The sequence below is a fragment of the Corvus moneduloides genome, chromosome 1 (assembly GCF_009650955.1).
Source record: "Corvus moneduloides isolate bCorMon1 chromosome 1, bCorMon1.pri, whole genome shotgun sequence".
NCBI lineage: Eukaryota > Metazoa > Chordata > Aves > Passeriformes > Corvidae > Corvus > Corvus moneduloides.
This window is the reverse complement of record NC_045476.1, coordinates 126951214-126972030: the sequence shown is the minus strand read 5'-3', so window position 1 is coordinate 126972030 and position 20817 is coordinate 126951214. Positions and strand designations below refer to the sequence as shown.

General features: G+C 39.4%; 1 protein-coding gene across 1 annotated transcript in view; it reads right to left on the bottom strand.

The window, feature by feature from the left end:
• The window catches only part of YTHDF3 (YTH N6-methyladenosine RNA binding protein 3), a 29172-nt gene extending 8582 nt beyond the window's left edge, over positions 1-20590 (bottom strand). The window contains exons 1-4 of the mRNA XM_032126479.1: positions 20222-20590; positions 18117-18141; positions 12875-12960; positions 9976-11568 (exon numbers count right to left, since the gene is read on the bottom strand). Of these exons, the coding sequence (XP_031982370.1) occupies positions 9976-11568; positions 12875-12960; positions 18117-18141; positions 20222-20245 (1728 nt within the window). The 5' untranslated portion in view covers positions 20246-20590. The remainder of the gene's footprint in view (positions 1-9975; positions 11569-12874; positions 12961-18116; positions 18142-20221) is intronic.
• Between the last annotated feature and the right edge of the window lie 227 nt (positions 20591-20817).

Here is a 20817-nt window from a genome sequence, read left to right as displayed (position 1 = left end):
TGTATACACCTAAAAATCATCAGGTCCTGTTCATTTGTAAGTATTATATCCATAAGCACTGACTCAGGCTGTCCAGAAAGACTCTCAGCATTTCAAATTGCTGTACTATAAACTGACCAACGTTATGCTTCATGAAGCCCTCAACTCAAAATGTATTTAAGTTCATAAAAACTCAAAGTAGAAAAGGAATGATGACCTGACTACCTGCTTCCACTTGATGAAATAAAGGTGTTGCAAATTTTACATCCACTTTAAATTCTACCAAGAAAAAAGGCTTCAAAACATCAGCACACCTTTCCTGTAGTCTCAGAATTACACATTACTTAATTACTACATATTATTTAATTTATATTTAAATACTTCAAGCAGATATATAAGCATGACATTTTTCAATGCAAGTGAACAGTACGTTCTTCAAATACTGGTATCAGCAACATTTGGCACTCTGTACAGAAAACAGAGAGAAAGAAGACCTGATTTACTCAAAACACACAGTGGTATTCCACTCAAAAAAAATCCCAAATCCCTCCCCAACTCCAAGTTGGATCATGCTCCTGGACCACTGTCTCAAAGTAATTTCCTTCTGGCTTTTTGGTGTTTTGATTTTTGTTTGGGTTTGTTTTCTGGGGTTTTTTTTGTGGTTATAGACAAACTAACAGAAGACTTTACCTCCAGAAGGTTTCTACCACCAGAGTAGAAGTTTCCAGCATAACCACTTCTCTCTTACCCAATTAATTTCATTTCTTATATTCAGAGGAGCAAAACTTTTGTCACATCTCTTGCAATGCTCTTGCACGAAAACTTTTTCCTGTATATTTAAGTTCTCTTCCAAAGGTCAATTTCACTTCAGAACTCACCATGGTCAGATTTACCCGGCTTTATGGGGAGTTTATGAACAGGACATGGAAATTAAGTATCATTCAAACCAGGACAATGTGGGAACATATTAGTTGGTTAAAGGTACCTGCAGCAGACCATATGCTGCAGACCATATGCTAAGCAGATTTCATACATGCAAATAACCCCATGCACAAACCAAGTAAAGGTGAACCTAAAACCTGCTTAGGCCTTAGAAACGTGCATCAATCTAGTATGAACAAAACTATGAAATTAACTTGGTCTGAACTGCAAGGCAGACTTACTTCCAAATTTTAGTTGCCTGAATTCAGAGCATTAATTGAATGATCCTATGCTGAGAAGTAGCTGCAATGTAATTTATCCTCAAATATAATGAAATCTCTGTGCTAACAAAATTTCAAAATTCAAAGCAACAAAAACATTTCCTGATCTGATTTGAAAGAAACTACTGAGATGCACATAACCCTGACTTTGGGATTCCTTTGCCACAAAGAAGGTAAACGAAAAAGCCTTGTTTTAAGTAGTCTACATGTAAATGCAAAAGCACCTTAACAAGAACAAGAAGCTACTACAATCCTTGGCTGTATTTTTTTTCCAAGGTCCCACAAACTGAAGCTCAAGGCCAGGGAAGGCAGATCTGAAAGAATTACTTTGGCTGATTTTTACAGTAGTTGCAAGTGCAAGCATTTCAAGGAGTCCATTTTGAAAGCTGTCCAGGGTTACACAGGCAATTGCAGAGTTCCCACACATCCTCACCTCCAGCATTATCAGCTATACTTGCAAAAAAAAAAAAAGCCTAGAATTTTGCCAAACCTCTGCATCTTACTGCAATGTTTAAAGTGTTCATGCCTGGAGCTGTCTGCTCCACCCCTCTCCCAAGAGGCAGCATTCTCACAACAGCTTCAGAAGCTGCTTTACTGCAAACTGCGATTTAATCTTCAACTTAAAAGCCCTGCTCATCTGCAATGTAAGCTAACATGTCAGACTGCATTCTGTGAAGTGAGGCGCGGGCACTCATCTGCTCTGCCAACTGTGCTGCGTGGGCAGAAACACCTGGCAGAGGCAGAGCAGGCAGCTCTAGAGGTGGTGAAAAGAAGCCACAGCAAAGTTCATGAAATCTCATTTACTAATGGCATCAGCCATAATCTGCAATTTATTTCGCCCCAGTGTACCATTACAGCTAGGACAGCATAAGCATTGACCTTAGTGCTCAAGAACCACAATGAAAAACAGATTACTGGAAAACTGAAAAATGCCAGAAATCGTTTACTCCATTTATATCTCTGGCTGTTAATGTAAACTAGATTACTGAAACTTTAAAGTTGTGTGAAATATTGGTCCTTTTTAACTTCTCACTCTTGAACTCCCAAGAGGGACATCTCCTCAACACAGAAACTACCTTAGAAACAGATAAATATATTTAAATACATTTCTCTGAGAAGCACTCCTGGGAATTCTGGGAAGAACAGAGGGAAGGAACAGATGAAAAGGGTCTCTAGAAGTCTTACTTGACCCTAGAAATTTTTCCTGTGCAGATGCCATCCCCTTCCTAAACACTAATTTTCTTCTATTTCTTAACCCAACATGAAAACCACAAGGCACAAATTAAAAATCAAAGTTAACATACAAAGTCAAATAAGGTTTTACACCTTCAGAGTAGCTCCTTCTCCCAGTAAGCTTTATGAATTAATACTCATCTGAGACTCTGCTGCTGCAGATCAGTTGAACAACAGACAGTATATAAGGCTCTCAAGCACATAAATATTAAGAAACTCTGCACAAGCCAGAAGACCTAGACTTCTAATTTATTTATTCTTCCTACTAGTTTTGATGGCATTTTACTTATTTCAGTCACTGAAACATACTTGTAAGTACATTTTCCTACTATAGGAAAAAATGTGAACAAATTATAGTAAAAAGGTAAATAAATTTAAATTTGAGCAAACACATGCACTGTTAGTACAACATGGACAGACCACATTATTTGATTATGGTAATGATAAAGGCAGTAAGAACTTAATCCACATCTGAAACTCCACAGAGTACACCAATTCAGAAGGCAGAGGTGGAGAAAGAAACCCAACTACTTCAAGATACCATATGGTAACACACAAGAAGCAAAGGCTCTGCAGAAACCAAGCTTCAACTCCATGAGCCAGAAAAGCCCTTCCAGTCTTGTTTTCCCAGGCGGATACTTTCCGTGATGGATCAGCCAATTCTAACTACAAGCAGAAGTGCTTTGCTTCAGTGCTGTACATCATTATACACTGAAATATCAGACTTTAATTATCTACAAGACAGCCATTTCAGCAAGTTCATTAAAAAGAAAAAAAACCAAAAAATAAAACTACCAAAAAACCCAAAACAAACACTAACAAACTAAAAAACACATACTAAATAAAAGAACCAAACAAAAAAAAAGCAAGCCTCCAGATCCTCATTATTATTTGTTAACAATGCTCAGAGTATAACACTGGTTTTTGAAGCCTGACAAGAGATAACTTCTTACCAAATCTGTAGAAATTGCATTTAGTGATGACCTCGGTCCCAGCAAAAGAAGCAGAAAGATAACTCTGACACCTGGGTTAGTTTTTTTCTCTCAGATGCTCATGGGCAACAAGAACATGTTATTTATTTGTTCTGCTAAGGAATTTATAGTAGCCTTGGAAGGGAAATAACACTCACTGCAGGGCTTACACTGAGGAAGAACTTCTCAGACAGTTTTTCTTTAAGCCTCACCACTCGTACTCTTTGAATAGGTGTAACTCAAATTCCAATCTACCATGAGGAAAAATGAACTTACTTTATCTTGGTTTCCTATTTATATGAAAATGCAGTGAACATGGAAGTTTACATTTACTTTTTACAACCAACTATAATCCCAAGGGTACAGAACAAAACCATAATTACTCATCAATATTAACTACATTATCAAACCTCTGAAAAACTCCCAAAGAACTGGGCTCAAAAACTTTATCATCTGCAAAGTTTTGTAACGTTTCATTTCAGCTAGATGCATATGAAGGTTTAAGCAAATCAGTTTTAATGTAAAACAAACAATCGTAGTTTAACTGAATCTACAGGAAGACCTTTAATAGACATGCAAGATCTGTATGTTTTAAAGTGCCATTTTTTCCAGCAAACCACTTCCAGAAATCTTCACTGAGTTTCTGCTAGCTAGCCCATCTGCAGTATGAATCAATGAAGCAAGGCTGTGAAGAGTCACATGAGTTAGGACTTCCTTGCAATATGCAGGCATATTTCTTCCCTGCAAACTGCAGGAAAAGCACCACTGTTCTAGACAATTTGTTCTTAATAGAGCACTGAAATCTGAGGAGATGTAGCAGGAAGCAGAAGGGTGCCTCATGAATTTTTACAGCTATTTGTGTATACTCAGTATTCTGCTTTTGCTCTGGAACAAGAGACTCAGAATTACTCTTTTGCTTTAAAAATCACAACTTAAAAGACATAGCATTTAGAAAAGGTACAGCTGTCACAGATCCAGCTCAAATCAAGTTTGAAGTCTTGTCTTAGGTAGCTGCCTTGATATTTAGGAACATTAAAGTATTAGATCTCAAAAAATGACTGGTCTCTTATGCTAGAAGTAAACCATTTGGTTGATATTCCTAGCTTTTCCAATAGGGGTCCCTATTTTACAGGAGAAATTGGTCTTTCGACTCCCAGAGTAAGAGAAGTTGAATCCACTCTGTAAAAAGGACTTCATAGGCTTGATTTTCAGGTTAAGGATTTCACACAAACAAACAAACAACAAGATCCACACAAGTGTTGCTATGAACTAAGACTGCCTGTGAGTTTAATTACTGTCCACCTCTTTTATTCAACAGTCCAATACTGCACTTTCCCTCTTGCATCATCACTAGAGAAATGCAGACATCACTGCTCAAACTCTTACATGGTCACTCTAACAGACCACAATGTAACATCTATCCCTATCCTCTAATGAATTCTAAACTGTACCTTGGAACAGAAATAATTGACTCTACCAAATGCACAGAAAATGGGCACATTTGAAATCCCTGAGCCTGTAACATATGGGCTTGAAGGTAATTTTTAAAGTTTTTCCAAAGATTAAAGATGCAAAAGCAAATGAAAACATGGCAAATAAGCACACCATCATGGGAAAGGGAATTCTGGATCAGTATGTCCAAAATTATTCCAGCTCCAAATGATCATCTTCTCCCATGACCAGGCGTACATATTCATCTCATGACTGACTATAAAGGGAGGGAAAAAAGTGTCTCCTGTTTCTACTTTCTCACTTTCAATTATGAAGATGACACTTGTTGATAAATATGAAGTTCAAGGAAATTGCAAAATAATGTCCCTCGAAACTTCATCAAAAGCATACAGGATATGAACATGTTTCTCAGAAGATATTAATTACATAACCTTTTAGATCGTTTCATGTTTATTACATGAACCTCTTTTAGATGTAAATACACAAACTTTTAAAAGTTGTTTACTACAAATATAATTTAACTGCATTAAAAAATTTTGTCAACTACCTGTTTTCCTTAACTGAAAATCTGTCAATGTATCTATATCTGATTTTAACAGTGTAACATAGTAATTGATGGTTGGAGGTAAAGAGGAAGAAGCAGCAGCTACAGTTCACTGTTAATGATGTTTTCTCCCTCCAAGATATTTTTAAGAAATATCAAATCAAGCACAATGTCAGCAATGTCCTAGAAAGGAAAGAAGTTACACTGCTTAACACTGCAGCCTGATAATGACCCAATTATCAGAGAAACAAAAGTTACATTGGTATGAGAATGAAGGGGAAAGAAAATTACTCCTTTTGAGAGTCAAGAAGTTCTAGCTATGTCAGCATTCCTATTACAAGATATATAATACAAGAGGAGAAAGCTAAAATTTAATTATCTGTCATTTAAAGGCTTCCTGAAAAGTAAGAAAATTCCAAATGCAAATTAGATAAACACAAATATATACTAAATTCTTCTATCTTACCTCATGAAAAAAAATCAATTACTTTTCTGGAGTATTGCATTAAGCAAACCATCTAAAGTGCTCTACAATTACATGAAACTGTGACCTTTTTTCCCCATTGTGTGCTACGAAAGTAGAATTCTCCACCAAAAAGCACCAAAAGAAGTCCTAGGACAACAGGTAGTAAACCACCATCTGAGGGCAAGGAAGTTGTAATCTGTCAACAACTGCATTTTTAATCAGTCACATTTTATTTTCATCCATATACTTACTGAAGATCAGGTGCAAAGCTATTATTACAGATGTTTTTCTTTATTTTCAGTACCTTTTATTTTCTAAAATGTAATTATGTAATCTTAAAAGGCATATTTTAAGATTTCTGTTTCTTTCATTTAGATTTTACACCTTTCTGCTGAAAGACAATAAAACATCTTTTTAAATAATATGCGTACAAATCAGCACATTTATACCACAAAGCAACAGTTAGCTAAGGACAAATGGAATTCCAGACTATTTCAATATATATCTGACAGAACTCATGAAAAACATCACTCATTTCTTTAATTCTTTGGTAAAACATCACAGCACTTGTATGTTTCAATTGGAGACTGGAACCTGAGATGTAAGAGAAGGGGAATGATTACTGCACAACCCCAGCTGGAGATACCTTACCCACACCAGGGTTACATCTAACAGTGGTAGACACTAGAGTGCTAAAATTTATGCTTAAAGAGACTATTCATTATTATTTTTAAGTAACCTTTATGAAATGGCAAAGTTACTGAAGCTTCACGTTTATCAGAGACTATTCCTTGCACTTTTAGAAGTATACTGCCATATTTTAATAAAACATACTGCTAGGCCATATTGGAAATGAATTATTGATCCCCTTGAGTTGTTAAGATTAAACTTTTACAACCAATTATTTTAAGATAAGTTAGCTGTAATGATGAACAGTTATAAAGTAAATTAAATCCCTATGTCATTTGCTGTTTATGATATTTAGATTGCTGGCTGTACGAAAGTTTGTAACCACCTATGCAACAGCAAAACATTAACTGAATTTCAAAGAACATGGAAGCGACTACTGCTGCCTGATGCATTTAATATTTTATTAAGAGTAATAAGTGTATTTTTCATGACCAAAACACTGGAAACAGTGATTGCCACACCTGCCAAAGAAAATGAGCACGAATTTAATCCACACAGTTCTACTGGCAGTAGAAGGTGCACATATTTAAATACGGCTCCATGAAAGCCTAGCTGCCACTAGGTAATAATTACTCAATTAACCATAAACCAGAGCTTACAATATTAATTTGTACATTTACAAACTTGAATCATAAGGGTTAACAATTGTATGTTTACAATTTAAAGACAGATTGCTTGTACACTGTGTGATAAAAGAAAAATCTCAGAGATTTAAAATCAACATTCAATCGTAGGAGAATGCTAAACTCTCAGTAGATGTCATTAGTTTAATTTGGACTTCCTATATTTTAAGTCCATATTAATTTGCTTAAGGCATACCTCAAATCCATCTACAAAGAGAAAACCTCATGACTAACCTACACAGTTCTAAAGCAGTTTTTCACAATTGGTCATAAAACCAATTTGTACGATGCTGTAAAAGAGCCAGTGGTCACTATGCGAGTATCTTGACAAGTATGTTTTCTTTCAACAGTGTTGGGAAAGGTACCTACAAAGAGACACGGAGTTCAATACTTGAGTCATACAGATACTGTATGTTTCTCTGAAGATATTATTCAAATAGCAGTGTTACTTTATTGCTCAAATACCCATCAGCACTGTTACCTAGCGCAAGACATACTAAGTGCTGGACTTAGTACTTTGAATTTTAAGTTTAGCATACACTTCCAATAATCTACATTCCTCCTCTTCATTACATTTTGTGCCTTTTACCTACTACTGAGGGAACAAAACCACAAATAAAACACAATCTTCCTGAGTTGCTACGCATGTCTGACTTATGACTTTCTCGTTAAGTTTTTCCAAAAAAGGAAATACTTTTGAAGCAAACCAGTTATTTGTGAAATATCTTGAAACTTTAAAATTTTGGAAAATACTGAAGCATGAAGGCTACAGAGAAACATTATAACCTTAGTCCTCCTGAAACATTACAAAATCACAACGAATCACGGAATCAGAATATCTGGAAAGGGCCCATGAGGATCACTGAAGTCCAACTCCTGGTTCTGTGCAGAACAGCCCAGGAGTCGCACCATGTGCCTGAGAGTACTGACCAAATACTTGTTGAACTCTCTCAGGCTTGGAGCTGTGACCACTTCCCTGGGGAGCCTGTTCCAGTGCCCAACCCCACTCTTTTCTTATCTCTGATCTACATCTTCCCTGACACAGCTTCAGGCCATTCCCTCAAAAACCTGTCACTGGTCACAAGAGTGAAGAAATCACTGCCTGCCTCTCCACTTCCCCTTGTGAGGAAGCTGAAGACCACAATGAGGTCTCCCCTCAGTCTCCTCCAGGCTGAACAAACCAAGTGTCCACAGCTTCTCCGCACATAGCTTCCCCTCCAGACCCTTCAACATCTCTGTGGCCCTTCTGGATGCTCTCTAACAGCTTTATGTCTTTCTTCTATTGTGGCACTGAAAACTGCACACAGGACTCGAGAGGAGGCTTCACTAGCACAGGGTAGAGTGGGACAATCACCTCCCTTGATGGGAGATGGTGATTCTGCACTTGATGAAGTTGTGCCAAAGCCCGAAAAAGTCAAAGCTTGCCCCTTACATTGAATATTCATTAAGAAAGCAGTCTGTCACCCCATCATCAAGAAACCATGAAAGTAACAATACTCATTTAGGGCATAATCCTTTTTCTTTTTACCAAAAGAATCTAAAAGGCATTACACACCCAACTGGGATATTCATCTAGTCTCCCAACACTAGAAAACTTTCAACATGACAATTTATTGCAGTGTCATGCAATAGAACTACAAAATTGATTTGGGGTATACCCAACACTGTTCTACAAGAGATGCAACACATCATGTAGGAACGTACAAGCAGGGTGAAACCATGACAGTACTAGAAACCCAAGAGAAGTAAGCGTTTCATCTGCTTCGCAGCCTCTTTATGTGTTGGCTTCAAGTGAACAAATTCTCAACTTCACACGTCTCAAGGCCCCTACTTAGCATAAACCCTAAACTTTTGGGGGTTTTTATTCAGTGAGTGGTATGACATGACAGAGATTATTAGCACCAAACCACCCTGATGGGAACTCCCATTTTTGAATAGTTGCTTATCATCTAACTGGTAAAAATAGCTCCTGAAATGTTTCTAACCACGAGACAAATCATACATTTACAGTTATTGGCAAGTCTGGAAAGAAAGTAAATACAGGAAGAGTAAATATTGTGGCCAATGGTGAACACAAGCATTATGATTAGGGACAGTACACAAGACAAAGTAGACAAGTACTATAAAACTGCTGGAATTAAATGCTATTCCCTTGTCCGGTTTCCTGAAACGCCTTCAAAACTACAAGTTTCGCTACAGATTTATCACATTTACTCTTCCTTGCAGAAATGAACTACACATTACTTCCTTTAGGAAATGCACTATCAGAAAGGTCCAAAAAATTATTTCAACACTATACAAGTCATCACTGTATCACTTCTGTGTTTCACGGTTGTACAAAAAATAAATTGAATTAAGGAGAAAACCTGCTTTTCACAGTAATCATGCTGTTAACATTTCATCAAAGCAGAATTTGAATTGAAATGTTAGATTAAATAAAGTACGCTTCTTCTCAAATTTCTGGTCCTTTTCATGACATCAGAAACTGTAAAAACCTAAGCAAGAAGACTTCAGTTATGAATAATACACTAAATTCAGTTTTCATTTGCACTGAAGAAGTAGAACATGTCAGATTTCTGCTTATTCAGGCCTACCTTAGTTTTGTGATTAAACACATGACTGAACTAACAAACAAGTTACAAGAACTTACATTTTGTCATTAAGAGCGAGTTATATCAAGTAGATACTTTGGGTAAGAAGTACCACTTTCTGATTCAACACTTGCAGACAGAAATTCCAGATGAATGAAAAACAAGTTCTCCAAAAACAGAAAAAAAAAAAAAAGAGAGCTACTGTAACGACACTGATTGCTTACCCTACGCATGGCTTCCTCCTCCTCTTGACGCTTCTCATAATGTGCAAAGTCATCAAAGATTGAGGTGGTATGCTTGAAAGTAGCAATTATTTTAAGCACTTGCTTGGCTTTTTCTAGGGGTACCTCTTGAGTGTCCCTCGAATTGGTAACCGGTTTGTTGTCATTGTTTTCCAAGCGAATATGTCGCAGTTGGTTATTGGGAACGTCTTTGACAAAGATCCATTTGACATCAAACTTCCCCTTCCACTTATCCTGAGACCAGACACCAGCATATGCATTGTAGTCCACAACAGACTTCATCTCAGCCACTCCACAAAAGTGTCCACTGCCATTCACACTGAAGAGTAAATAGAGTGGGCCTTTTCCATTCAGGGACCGGTAAGCAGCATCCAAGCGCTTATTACCATGCTCAGTACTACACCAGATAGAGTACTTAATGGAGCGATGAATATCGTCCTCTGAATAACTTTTGATTATAAACACACGTCCATTCTTCAGATTCCAATCGAAGTCTTTGGGATTGTAGTTGTTTATGGCCTTTAGTTTCTCCAGCACTGGGTGCACTTCCACACCAGAAGGTGAGGAGCTGACAGATACAACACCTAAACCAAAGTTCTCACTACCAGCTCCATTGTTCTGGCTGAAGCCCACACCCCTATTACGAGGAGCTACCCAGCGGTTTTGCAGCTGTTGCTGCTGCAACTGGTGAGGCTGGGCCTGCTGCTGAGGTCCTTGTTGCTGTTGTGGTTGCTGTGGCTGAGGCTGCTGTTGAGGCAGTTGGCTTTGCACCAGTGGTGGTGGTTGAATTAATGGCTGAGGCTGCTGGATTATAGTCTGAGGAGGCAGTACTGGTTGAGCTGGGGGTGCTTTTACCACTGACCCTTTGTCATCCCAAGTTCCAATATTCATGTTGTGTTTTATAGGTGGCGGCGGTACAGCAGGGCCCCCAATGCCCACATTACCTTTAGGCTTGAGTTTTGGCTGAGGTTTAGCAGGTTTCCTTGCAATTGCAGCCCATGAGGTTGGTTTAGGTGCTGAACTGCTAACTGGGGGCACGCTGTTAGCTGCTATGCTTGTCATACCTGTACTGCTCAGAGCTGAACCTACAGTTTTTGTTACAGCAGCCGTCATATCTCCACCAATTTTCAGTCCAGTCATGCCTTGCTCAATGCTGCTAATCCCAGGCACCTTGCTCAGAGTATCACTGCCAAATCCAGCCTGTCCATCTGCTATGGCTCTCCCAAGAGAACTAGGTGGATAGCCATAGCTGCTGCTGTAAGCAGAGCTTTGCGTTGATTGTCCCTGAGATCCACTTGTCCCCCATGTAGAGAAGTCTGCATTCCCAGGAAAAAAATTAAATCCATGCTGCCCGAGAAACGGAGGGGTGTTTCCTAATGCCCCAGGTTGACTAAATACACCATCAGGTATGTAATGGTGTTCACCATTGCTCATCTGTCCATAAGTTGTCAAATATGGCATTGGAGGGTCACCTGCAGTTGACCATGCTGCTTCACCTAAAGAGTATGGAAATCCAATGGATGGAGCATAATAGCTAGGCATATATGGGTCTGACATTGGTGGATAGCTGTTACTCTGCAAGAAAATAAAATTTAAAAGTCAGCAATACTGACAATTATGCTCAGGGAAAAAAAGCCTGTAATACAATCCAAAACATTTTTAAGCATTATATGAATGTATTTTTAACTTCCACCATTCCACACAACGTGAACAATGAGTGAGCTATCTGTCAGATACGGCCACTTCTTCAGGAGACCTTCTCAAAGCACTAAATGGCCCCATTTTTTTGGAACATTATCCTCATTTTTAGCTACTAAGCTAGGTTTAAAATACCTCCATGCCAACAGTATCAAGAAAATAACAAGCTACGCTAAACAAGTCATAGCTGCACCTTCATAACTAAAGAAAAATAACTGCAACTATGATTTAAAGTTGTGGTATTCTTAGTTTTGTCAAATTTCTCACTTCTAATTGAAGACTCCCAACAGATATTACAGTGAAATGGATGCAAGGACACCTGTTTGTTTCAGGAGTAACAACAAAAAATGGTAACATATCCATGCTAATGAGAATGGGCATTGAATCAGTACTACACCAGATAGACCCGTGGGAAATCACAGAATTTACTTCTTGAGGTATTTGAAGGACTACCCCCATATGGCTTCTGGTGTTGTTTTGGAGAAAAAAATTGCACTTTATCAATCTCTAGATGATGCCTTGTTAATGTTGTATTATTGGAAAAAAAAAAAAGTGAAGGCAAGCAAAATTCTTGGTCTTTTAATAACTTGCACTCTCGCTCAAGACCACTCCAACTTATGAACTTAACATAACTGGTATTAACTTTCAGCTACAGAGGCAATTCACAGCTCTGAAAGTCAAGTCATTAACTTCCTGGCAGAAGAGCTGTACCAAGCTGCAGTAATATTAAGCTTCCATCTATTATGCCATCAGCTGTGAGCTACTTCTACCACCTTTAAAGGAAATCATGTCCAAGCAGTTAATATATTCTCAGAGCCAGTAAAACTGTTGATTTCGACTGCATCCAAAACGATGATTTTGTTTTAAATGTAAGGGTTTGGGGTTTGTGTTCTGGGTTTGGAGTTTGATTTTTAGCTCAAGTTTCTTGTAACTGCATCTTTTTGAAGCTAGAGCAGAAGCACAAGAGCAAGAGACATCAAAGCATGCTTTTTAACCTTCTCCAGAATTTTTAAGAATACTTCATCTGCCTAAGATATCATATGATGAAACAAAATATGATATAAAATTATATTTCAATGTATATTAAGGCAAGTCAGTAATTCTAAGAAACATCCAAAAATTAAGTCTGGAAGTCAGCTGAACATCAAAGTTAACTTCAAGGTAGTAACCAATGTTCACTTACCTGATTTGTCTGACTACTTAGATATGGCTCAAAATCATCATCATTTACTGCATCCTTTTGATGAATCGAACCGTTTTGTACTGAAACTAAAAATAAATCTGTATTAGAATACTCTCTGGAAAAATCTATGCTGCACTTTCAATCTAGGTAGCACTTCTTAATCATCTGTACATTGAAATACATATTATTGTTAAGCACCACTTCAATTTAAACAAAATAGCTCATTCTACTCATCATGTGGATCACATCTCAGGAGAGGTCTGCAAAGATGGCAGCTAGAACAGCCTACTCCTGACTATTCTTTCCTGAGATCTACAGACAGATGACGAACTACAGGCACACCTTATTTGCACAGGCAGTAAATCCAGCATTTCTGGAAGTACCAGACCAAGTGCAAATGTGCAGACCAACCCGATCTATAGACATATTCAATAGGTTCAGGGAAAGTTGCAACATACAGCTTTCTCCTGCCAGGAGGAAAGGCAGTTACCCACCAAGACAACCATGAAGGACACCACTATTCAGCTATTTAATCCTGTATTTCCTACATAACTGTACTGCATTAGTGACATCTCTGAAGTTCTGAGGTGACAAAGCAAGACAGAAATAAAAGCTTAAGTCCCAAAGGGTGATTACAAGCCTTTCCCAACACATACGCCACTATATGCTGGAATCTCTTCCTACCTGCTCTTCCTAGTCTCCTATTACCTTTCATTTCATCTAAGGTATTACACCTACCTGGAATTTTCCAGCTGCCCAAATTACTTGAAGTGTGGGCATCCTACCATCCCCCGGGCTACTAATCAAACAAAGCCACACTGCACAAGTTTCTGCTAAGTTCCACTGCTTCCCATGGTGCACAGCAGAACAGGGACTTAAACCAGCACTTGCAATTATACAACCTGAAGATGAAGATCTGTTCTCAAAAAATAAATTACTGGTTATCCAAATGCAACTTTTTTTTTTTTTTACTTTTCATATAGGTTCGGGGGGGGGGAGGGAGTTTCAGGATGATCAGTTAGGTGCACTGAAAAACCACGACTGCAGAAGTTACAACAAAACAGCAGATTTTCTGAAACTTAAACTGAGTTAGGAGCCAACTCTGTGGTCTCCCCCTTTTAGCAAAAGCTTCTGAAAAGCATACACAACCATATAACTAAACATTCAACTTTGCCAAAATTTGTGTTTAAGAGTCAGCTTCATTGCAGGTAGGGGGGTTGCCACCCAAAATTCACATCGTAAGCCAAGTGGTGCTTGAATTTTTTTTTCCACATTTGACTTCAACATCCTTAAAACAAAACTGACTTCGGTGAATGAAACTAGCTGAAAGAAATGACAAAGGAATAGATATAATCACAAGGAATAATCAAAATCCTGGAAAACTTTATTAACTTCAGATAGCAGTAAAAAGAGGTAAAAATTCATAATTTAACACAGAAGGGTTTTTTTCCAAAGCAATTATCTGGGAAGAAAGCAACTTGTGTTTTGAATACCTTCTTGAAGTTTTAAAAGAATACCTGACACTTCAGTTATTACAAACTGGCACACTGCATTTCTATACTAGCTACAGTCAAATATGACTAGCAATGCTGAGCAAAACGCAGTTTAGAACTGGATAGAACAATATTTCTAATTAAACACCACATTTAAATTAAACATTAGGTGTTGGGGGCTCTTTTCCCCCATAAATGAAGAGTTTCAGTTAAGGTCATGAATCATCCTGAATTTACACACAATGGTAACAGATTAATGAGCTGGAACACTATATTCCTCTCTGTATTTGGCCCAGTTACACACAGGATGAACGTCAAAACATTTTGTCTATGCCATGTCCACTGCTTAGGCTTAACCAAATACTACCGACAGCACAACCCTCCAACGCAATGCTATTATAATGAAAAACATGGGCAGCAGCATACAGGTTTCTTAAAAGCATGCAACCACAATAAAAGGAATAAACAGCTCTATGTCAAGACCAGTATCCCATCAAAATTAACCTCCTCATACTGACAGCTAATCTCCATAAAACGTGCATCTGCTGTGTTTATTGTTCCACAGGTATTTAAAGGTCACTAAAGTTGGAATTATTTTTGGTCTGACATTACAACTAACAAACATTCTTGTAAATGTATTTTCTCTCTTATTCATTCTGTACTGAGATCTTAAGTCAATGACACAAAATATTTCTACACTGACATTTTTCCTACTGAAATATAGACATTTCCCAGTGAAATAGCATCACTGGAAGCATATTTCTTTAGCTTTTAATTCTAACTTTACATAATGTGTTAATAGTGAATAATGTAGCCCACACAGACATTTAACAACAGCAAATGAATGCCTCATTCCCAAAATCTCATGTTAAGTGTTCCAACTGAACAGGGCAGTGATGAAGAATACTAATTGAGACTAATCTACAGATACTAAAAATATCTGTATCAATACAAAGCTAAAAATACCACGTTTCTGCAAACACTGTGAAAACACACAATGTAATTAGATATTGGGAAGAAGCAACCCATCAAATAGAGGAATTTAAAGCTAATATTCTTTTAAGTGCTACTATGCTTAGAATAACCACTCACAAAAAATGATGGCCAAAGGCACAAGAATAACTTTTTCATTAGAAGTCATCACACCTTAATGTGAAGAATAAACACTAAAAATCATGAAACATTTCTTTCTTGTTTTAAACCTAATAATTACATTTAACCCTTCTACAAAACAAAAAAATTGTTATACACACAAGTGTAAAAACAAGTCAGCACCTTCCTACAACAGATTTGATACACTGGCACAATAAACAAGAGGGGGAAAAAAAAGGAGTTCCAGGAATGCCTTGTTTCTCCACACCCCTGTAAGACATAATTTGATTGATGTCAGTTCTGATGGTTTATGTCAACTGTACAGTAGTTGACAACTAGAGTAAGAAAACTTTCACAACAGGATGATTTACTCATTCAAGTCTCTGAAATACCAACATGAATATCTGACACAAGAGATAGTACTGTTCTACGTACTAAAACTTCAGTCCCACAAATTGTGGTTGAAGGAAACAGCACAGTACACCAATTTATAATCAATTAGAATAAAGCATTCAAGGCATTTTGCTAGACAATAAAAATCAGCTACCTAGCAATATCATTTGCAGGTCTAATATTTTTCATTTCAATATGAAATATGTATACACCCTTTTTACTGCTCACCCATTCTCTCACATGCTCTACCAGATATGTGGACAGCTTCTGCCATCTCTTTTAACACTACTACTCTTATGCACAGAACCAACTACAGATTAGTCTGTTATCTCAGTATCACATCTTCCCTCAAAGCTTCTCTAAGCTGAGACCTATCATGTCAACTGAAAGATTACTGTCTGCTAACATGTGGTCAGCAAGGACTGCTGACACTGACTTAATTCGTCCTCTTGAAACAGCCTCTAACCCAAAGCCAACTACTTGTGCTACACTGAAGATGGTAGCACAATCTCCTAGATCTTTAATCTAATGCTAAGTCATAACTTGGTTTCACTAAACAGACATTACACCAAACTACAGAACTGAGATCAATTGTTCTGTTTCACTATAGTTTTCATGTAGGTCATACTCTCACCAAGAGAATACATCGCAAGTATTTATTATTTAAAAGGATGTACTCCATAAAAAAATCCAAGTTCAGAAATGCAAAAATCTCTTCCTTACATAGCAAACAGAGATGTGTTTTGATTCAAGTATTTCACAGCAGTGACAAATTATGGAACACAAAAATATGCTAACATAAATAAACCAAAGTAAAGCTGACTAGTGCGCTTTTACACACTGCAACATAGCACCCAAATAGAAATGCTTAATACTTCCAGTCCAATTCACATATATAGAGTATAGTTCAAAAATTACCTGTGTGATTCTCTAATAGATGCATCTCATTAACTTCACTAAAACTGAGAAATGATAATTCAAAGACTGTGAAGCCACAAACTACTTGCTACAATGAGTCTGACTTTTCATTTAAGGGTAACATGGAAGGTATAACCACAAACTATTTCAAAAACATGAAGTAGTTAAGAAGTGCACTTTGGGGGGAAAAAAAGGGTAGGACTATTAGAATACGAGAGAACAAGTATTCAAGAATGACCAAACTAAGAACATCTAAGGAGGTAAACAAGTTCATTTTTCTCTGAACGTAGAGAAATTAAAAAGAACAGGCCAAATTCAGTGAGATCTGGGAACCATGTGCCACCTCACAAGCAATATTTGTAACAAGAAGCAGATAATCTGCACGTAGACAGAATAACAGAATAAGTACTCTGTGGATAACATTAAATGACAGCTCACAGAGAACAATTAGATTAGTTCAGATAATGAACTAAAGGGGGCAAAGAGTACCTGAGCTCAAAAAGTAAAATGTTTATCTGCATAAGTATAATAAGCATATTAACACAGAGAGGTAGCTGTGTGCATGCTATTCTACAGCTCAGCTTGCTGAGCAGCTAGGAATTAAATGGGCACAAGTGTACTGTTCAGGCGGGAAGAAATTCCAAATAGAATATTAGTAAGAAAACAAATTCCAGACAAAATACTGCAAGATATAATCTGAAATGCTGTTTACAACTGACTTGCCAAGAATTTCAGAGAGAAGAATATTAAGTAGTTAGTAGTTCCTTGTTTCTGTGGGAAAGAAATCCCACTGAGTATGGTATTTAAAAACTAAGATGTTGACAGAAACATGAAAAAAGCAGAAAAGCAGAAGGCCTACAAACACTGACAAAAGATTCTGTACTAGTGCTAAAATGAAGCAAGACCATATAAATTCTGAGAATAAGGAAGGTGATGTTTTCGGCTCACAGATATGAGTAACTAGTCACATGGTTGCTGTCTAGCAAACTAAGGAAGCTGTTCAAAAGATTCTTCCTGATGATTCTACTCACTGCACAGAAAGGCCCAAGGTGTACTGTTAAAAAGAGATTATACAAGCATATCACAAAGGCAGCTAAAAAGAAATAACTATTTAACTGTCTGACTTCTGACATTAATCTTTTCCAAAATTAAAACACTGTAAACTGATGTACTGCTGTTCCACAGTAAAAACGCTGGGAAGCAACACTGTAGCACACAATTTCCTGTCATCCTGCTCTGAAATAAAAGACATCCTATGGCTACAACCTCTTGCTATGACTGTCAGACATTATCCTCCATAAAAGCAGTATTACAGATTTATACAGAAATACGAGGTATTAACTTACCTTTATTTCCCTGTCCTTTAGGTCTCTGTATATAGGAAAGTGGGGGAGAGGGGAGGGAAGCAAAACAAGTTCAGTTAGAATCCTCGAATATTTACTTCGGTGTAATTCTATTTATTTGCCAATTCTGCCCTTTTCAACTTAAATATCACTTTAAAATATTTATTTATTTAAAATATTTATTTTAAAGCCATGCTATTATAAAAAATGTTGTAGCATTACTTAAAGTAACATTATAAAATACTACAAAAACAAAACCTGACAGAATTTCACTAAAAACCATTGAAATCATCTAGGATTTAACAGCATGTGAAGCTTAAATGGTGCTGAAAAACTGAATTTTGATTGCCCCTGGGCCTGAAAAAATATAAGCAATAAACAAAAATAACACATAGAGTTAAAAAAAAAAAGTTAGTAGTTTAAGATTACTGCCAATACCCAAATTTCATTATGATATGTCATCTTTTAAATTGACTGGCAGGTACTTAGCAGAGAATAACATACAATGCCTTGCTTTTTAGATATACAAAGGTATATACAATGGTATCATATGGTGAACTTCAAATTGTGCATTCCTCACCTAGTCAATTACATTGAGAAAATGATACGGTCTGTATGAAGCTTTCACACAAGGAAATAATTCCTTAAGGAGGATTTTTTTTTTTTTTTTTTTTTTTTTTTTTTTTTAGGATTAGTCATTACAAAACACTGCGATCTGCCATGCACTAAGAATCAATGCAACAGTACAAGTTACAGTAGCCTTAATTCCTCTATAGCAAGATAAAATAACTTAGAAAAACAAATGCTAGTCCATGAAAATCTAATTCACCTTCTCATATACTTTCAACTAAGCAGGAGTGGGCCTCCAGGCTCCATCACTCTCTTAATACTTTTTAGTCCTGAAGAGCTGAGTATTCAGAGGTTTGAAAGTTTAGGAGGTAACCACCTCCATGCTACTTTCATGTGCATTTGTCTCAGAGTTACCATAACACTGTTCACTGCTGCTTCATCTAGAGGTGCACTGATTAGCCACTGCCCTCTCCCAAAACGGGAAAAATCTCTGGAAGCTTTAAAACCCCAACCACCTCATCTTTTGGGATGAATCTAATCCAGACACAAAGGCATGCAAAGACCAACAAGAGACACAGAACTAGAAAAAGTTGGGAAGGAGCAGCCTTCATGAAAGACAGAACAATGAAAAGCTAAGAGATCACTGAGCTAGAAATAAATGCTTAAAGGAAACTGGAGAGCATGCACAGAGACAAAAGAAACAAAACATTAAAGGCACGGAGAGAAAATAAAAGGAGGCAAGAGACCGCAGGGCTAAAACTTTTGGGGAGTGGCAAAAGCCCACGGAGGAAGCAGAGATCAAGACAGAATAGCTTCCAGCCAGCGAGAAAGACCAGCAGAGGCCTAGCAAAGGTAAAAAAATAACAACTTCTAAGCTCCGTGAAGGACCAAGTTAAAAAAAGTACTGCACATCGCAAGGAGAAAACCTGAGAACTACTGTAATAAGCGGAGACCGGGGAAAAAGAAGAAGCCAGAGGCCCGAAAGGAGAAAAGGTGGGCGAGGAGAGCGAAAGGCAGGAAGAGAAAGGATGCGGTAACGAGGAGCCTGGGGGAGTTTGGGGTACGCAAGGGAGGAGACGGCGCTGGGCGCCGCGGGGTGCCCGGCACTACGGCGCTCCCGGAGCGAAGAACCGGGAGCCCGCGGGGCCTGGCCGGGAAGGGCCGGCTCCCGGGCAGGTCACACACAAAGGGGGCCGCGGGCGGGGGCCGGGCCGGCAGCGCTCGGGGCTGAGCAGCGGCGGGCCCTGCGGGCAGGCGGGGAGGCGGAGCGGCTCCGGCGCGGATCAGCGGTTATAAATAGGGGCGGCCGGGCCGGGAAAGGGGCCCGCCATCCCGGCTCCGATGGACAGCCGCTCCCCATGGCGGCGGGGAGGGAAGCAAGCAGTGAAGGAGGAGGCCGCGAACCGCGCCGCCCCGGCGGCGAGGGAAGGTGCAGGTGGCCGCCCCGCCACCGCCCTCCCCCGCCGGGGGTAACGACGGGACCGGGAAGAGGGAAGGGGAGAGAGCGGGCGGCCGCCCCCCCGCCCCGCACGCGGTACCTGGTCGACGCTGGTGGCTGACATTCTTCACGGGGAGCCGCGATCCCCTCGCTCCGCTGCGCCTGGGCCTCGAGTGATTCCGCACGCCGGGGCCGCTCGCTCGCCTCCGCCGCCTCCTCCCCACCGCCGCCTGATTGTCGCCGCCGCCGCCTGGGCTCGCTGCCGCCGCCGATCGGGTTCCCACTGGAAGGAGCCGGCCGGCCGGACGCAGCGCCGCTTCCCCCCCTTGCTCTGGGCTCCGCTTCCCCACAATGGCGGACGAGGCTCTGGCTCCCACTTCCGCTCCGCGCCGCCCTGACCTTCCGCTCCCCCCTCCGCCGGCGTCGCCGCTGACCTTTCCCTTCCCGTCCCCGCCTCCTCCATGTCACGTGGGGCGGCAAGCAGCGCGGCGCGGGGGGCGGGGCCTGCGGCGGCGGGCGCGAGTGCGCGTGCGCGCGGCGGGAGGCGGCGGGCGGAGGGAGTCGGCGTCGCTCCCGCCGGCCCGGCAGTGCGCGTGCGGCTCGGGAATGCCCGGGAAGGGGCCGATGGAAAGTGATTCTCTCAGCTTCACCGCGCGTGTGCCGGGACCTGCTGTGGCGGGGCAGTGTGGTGAGAGC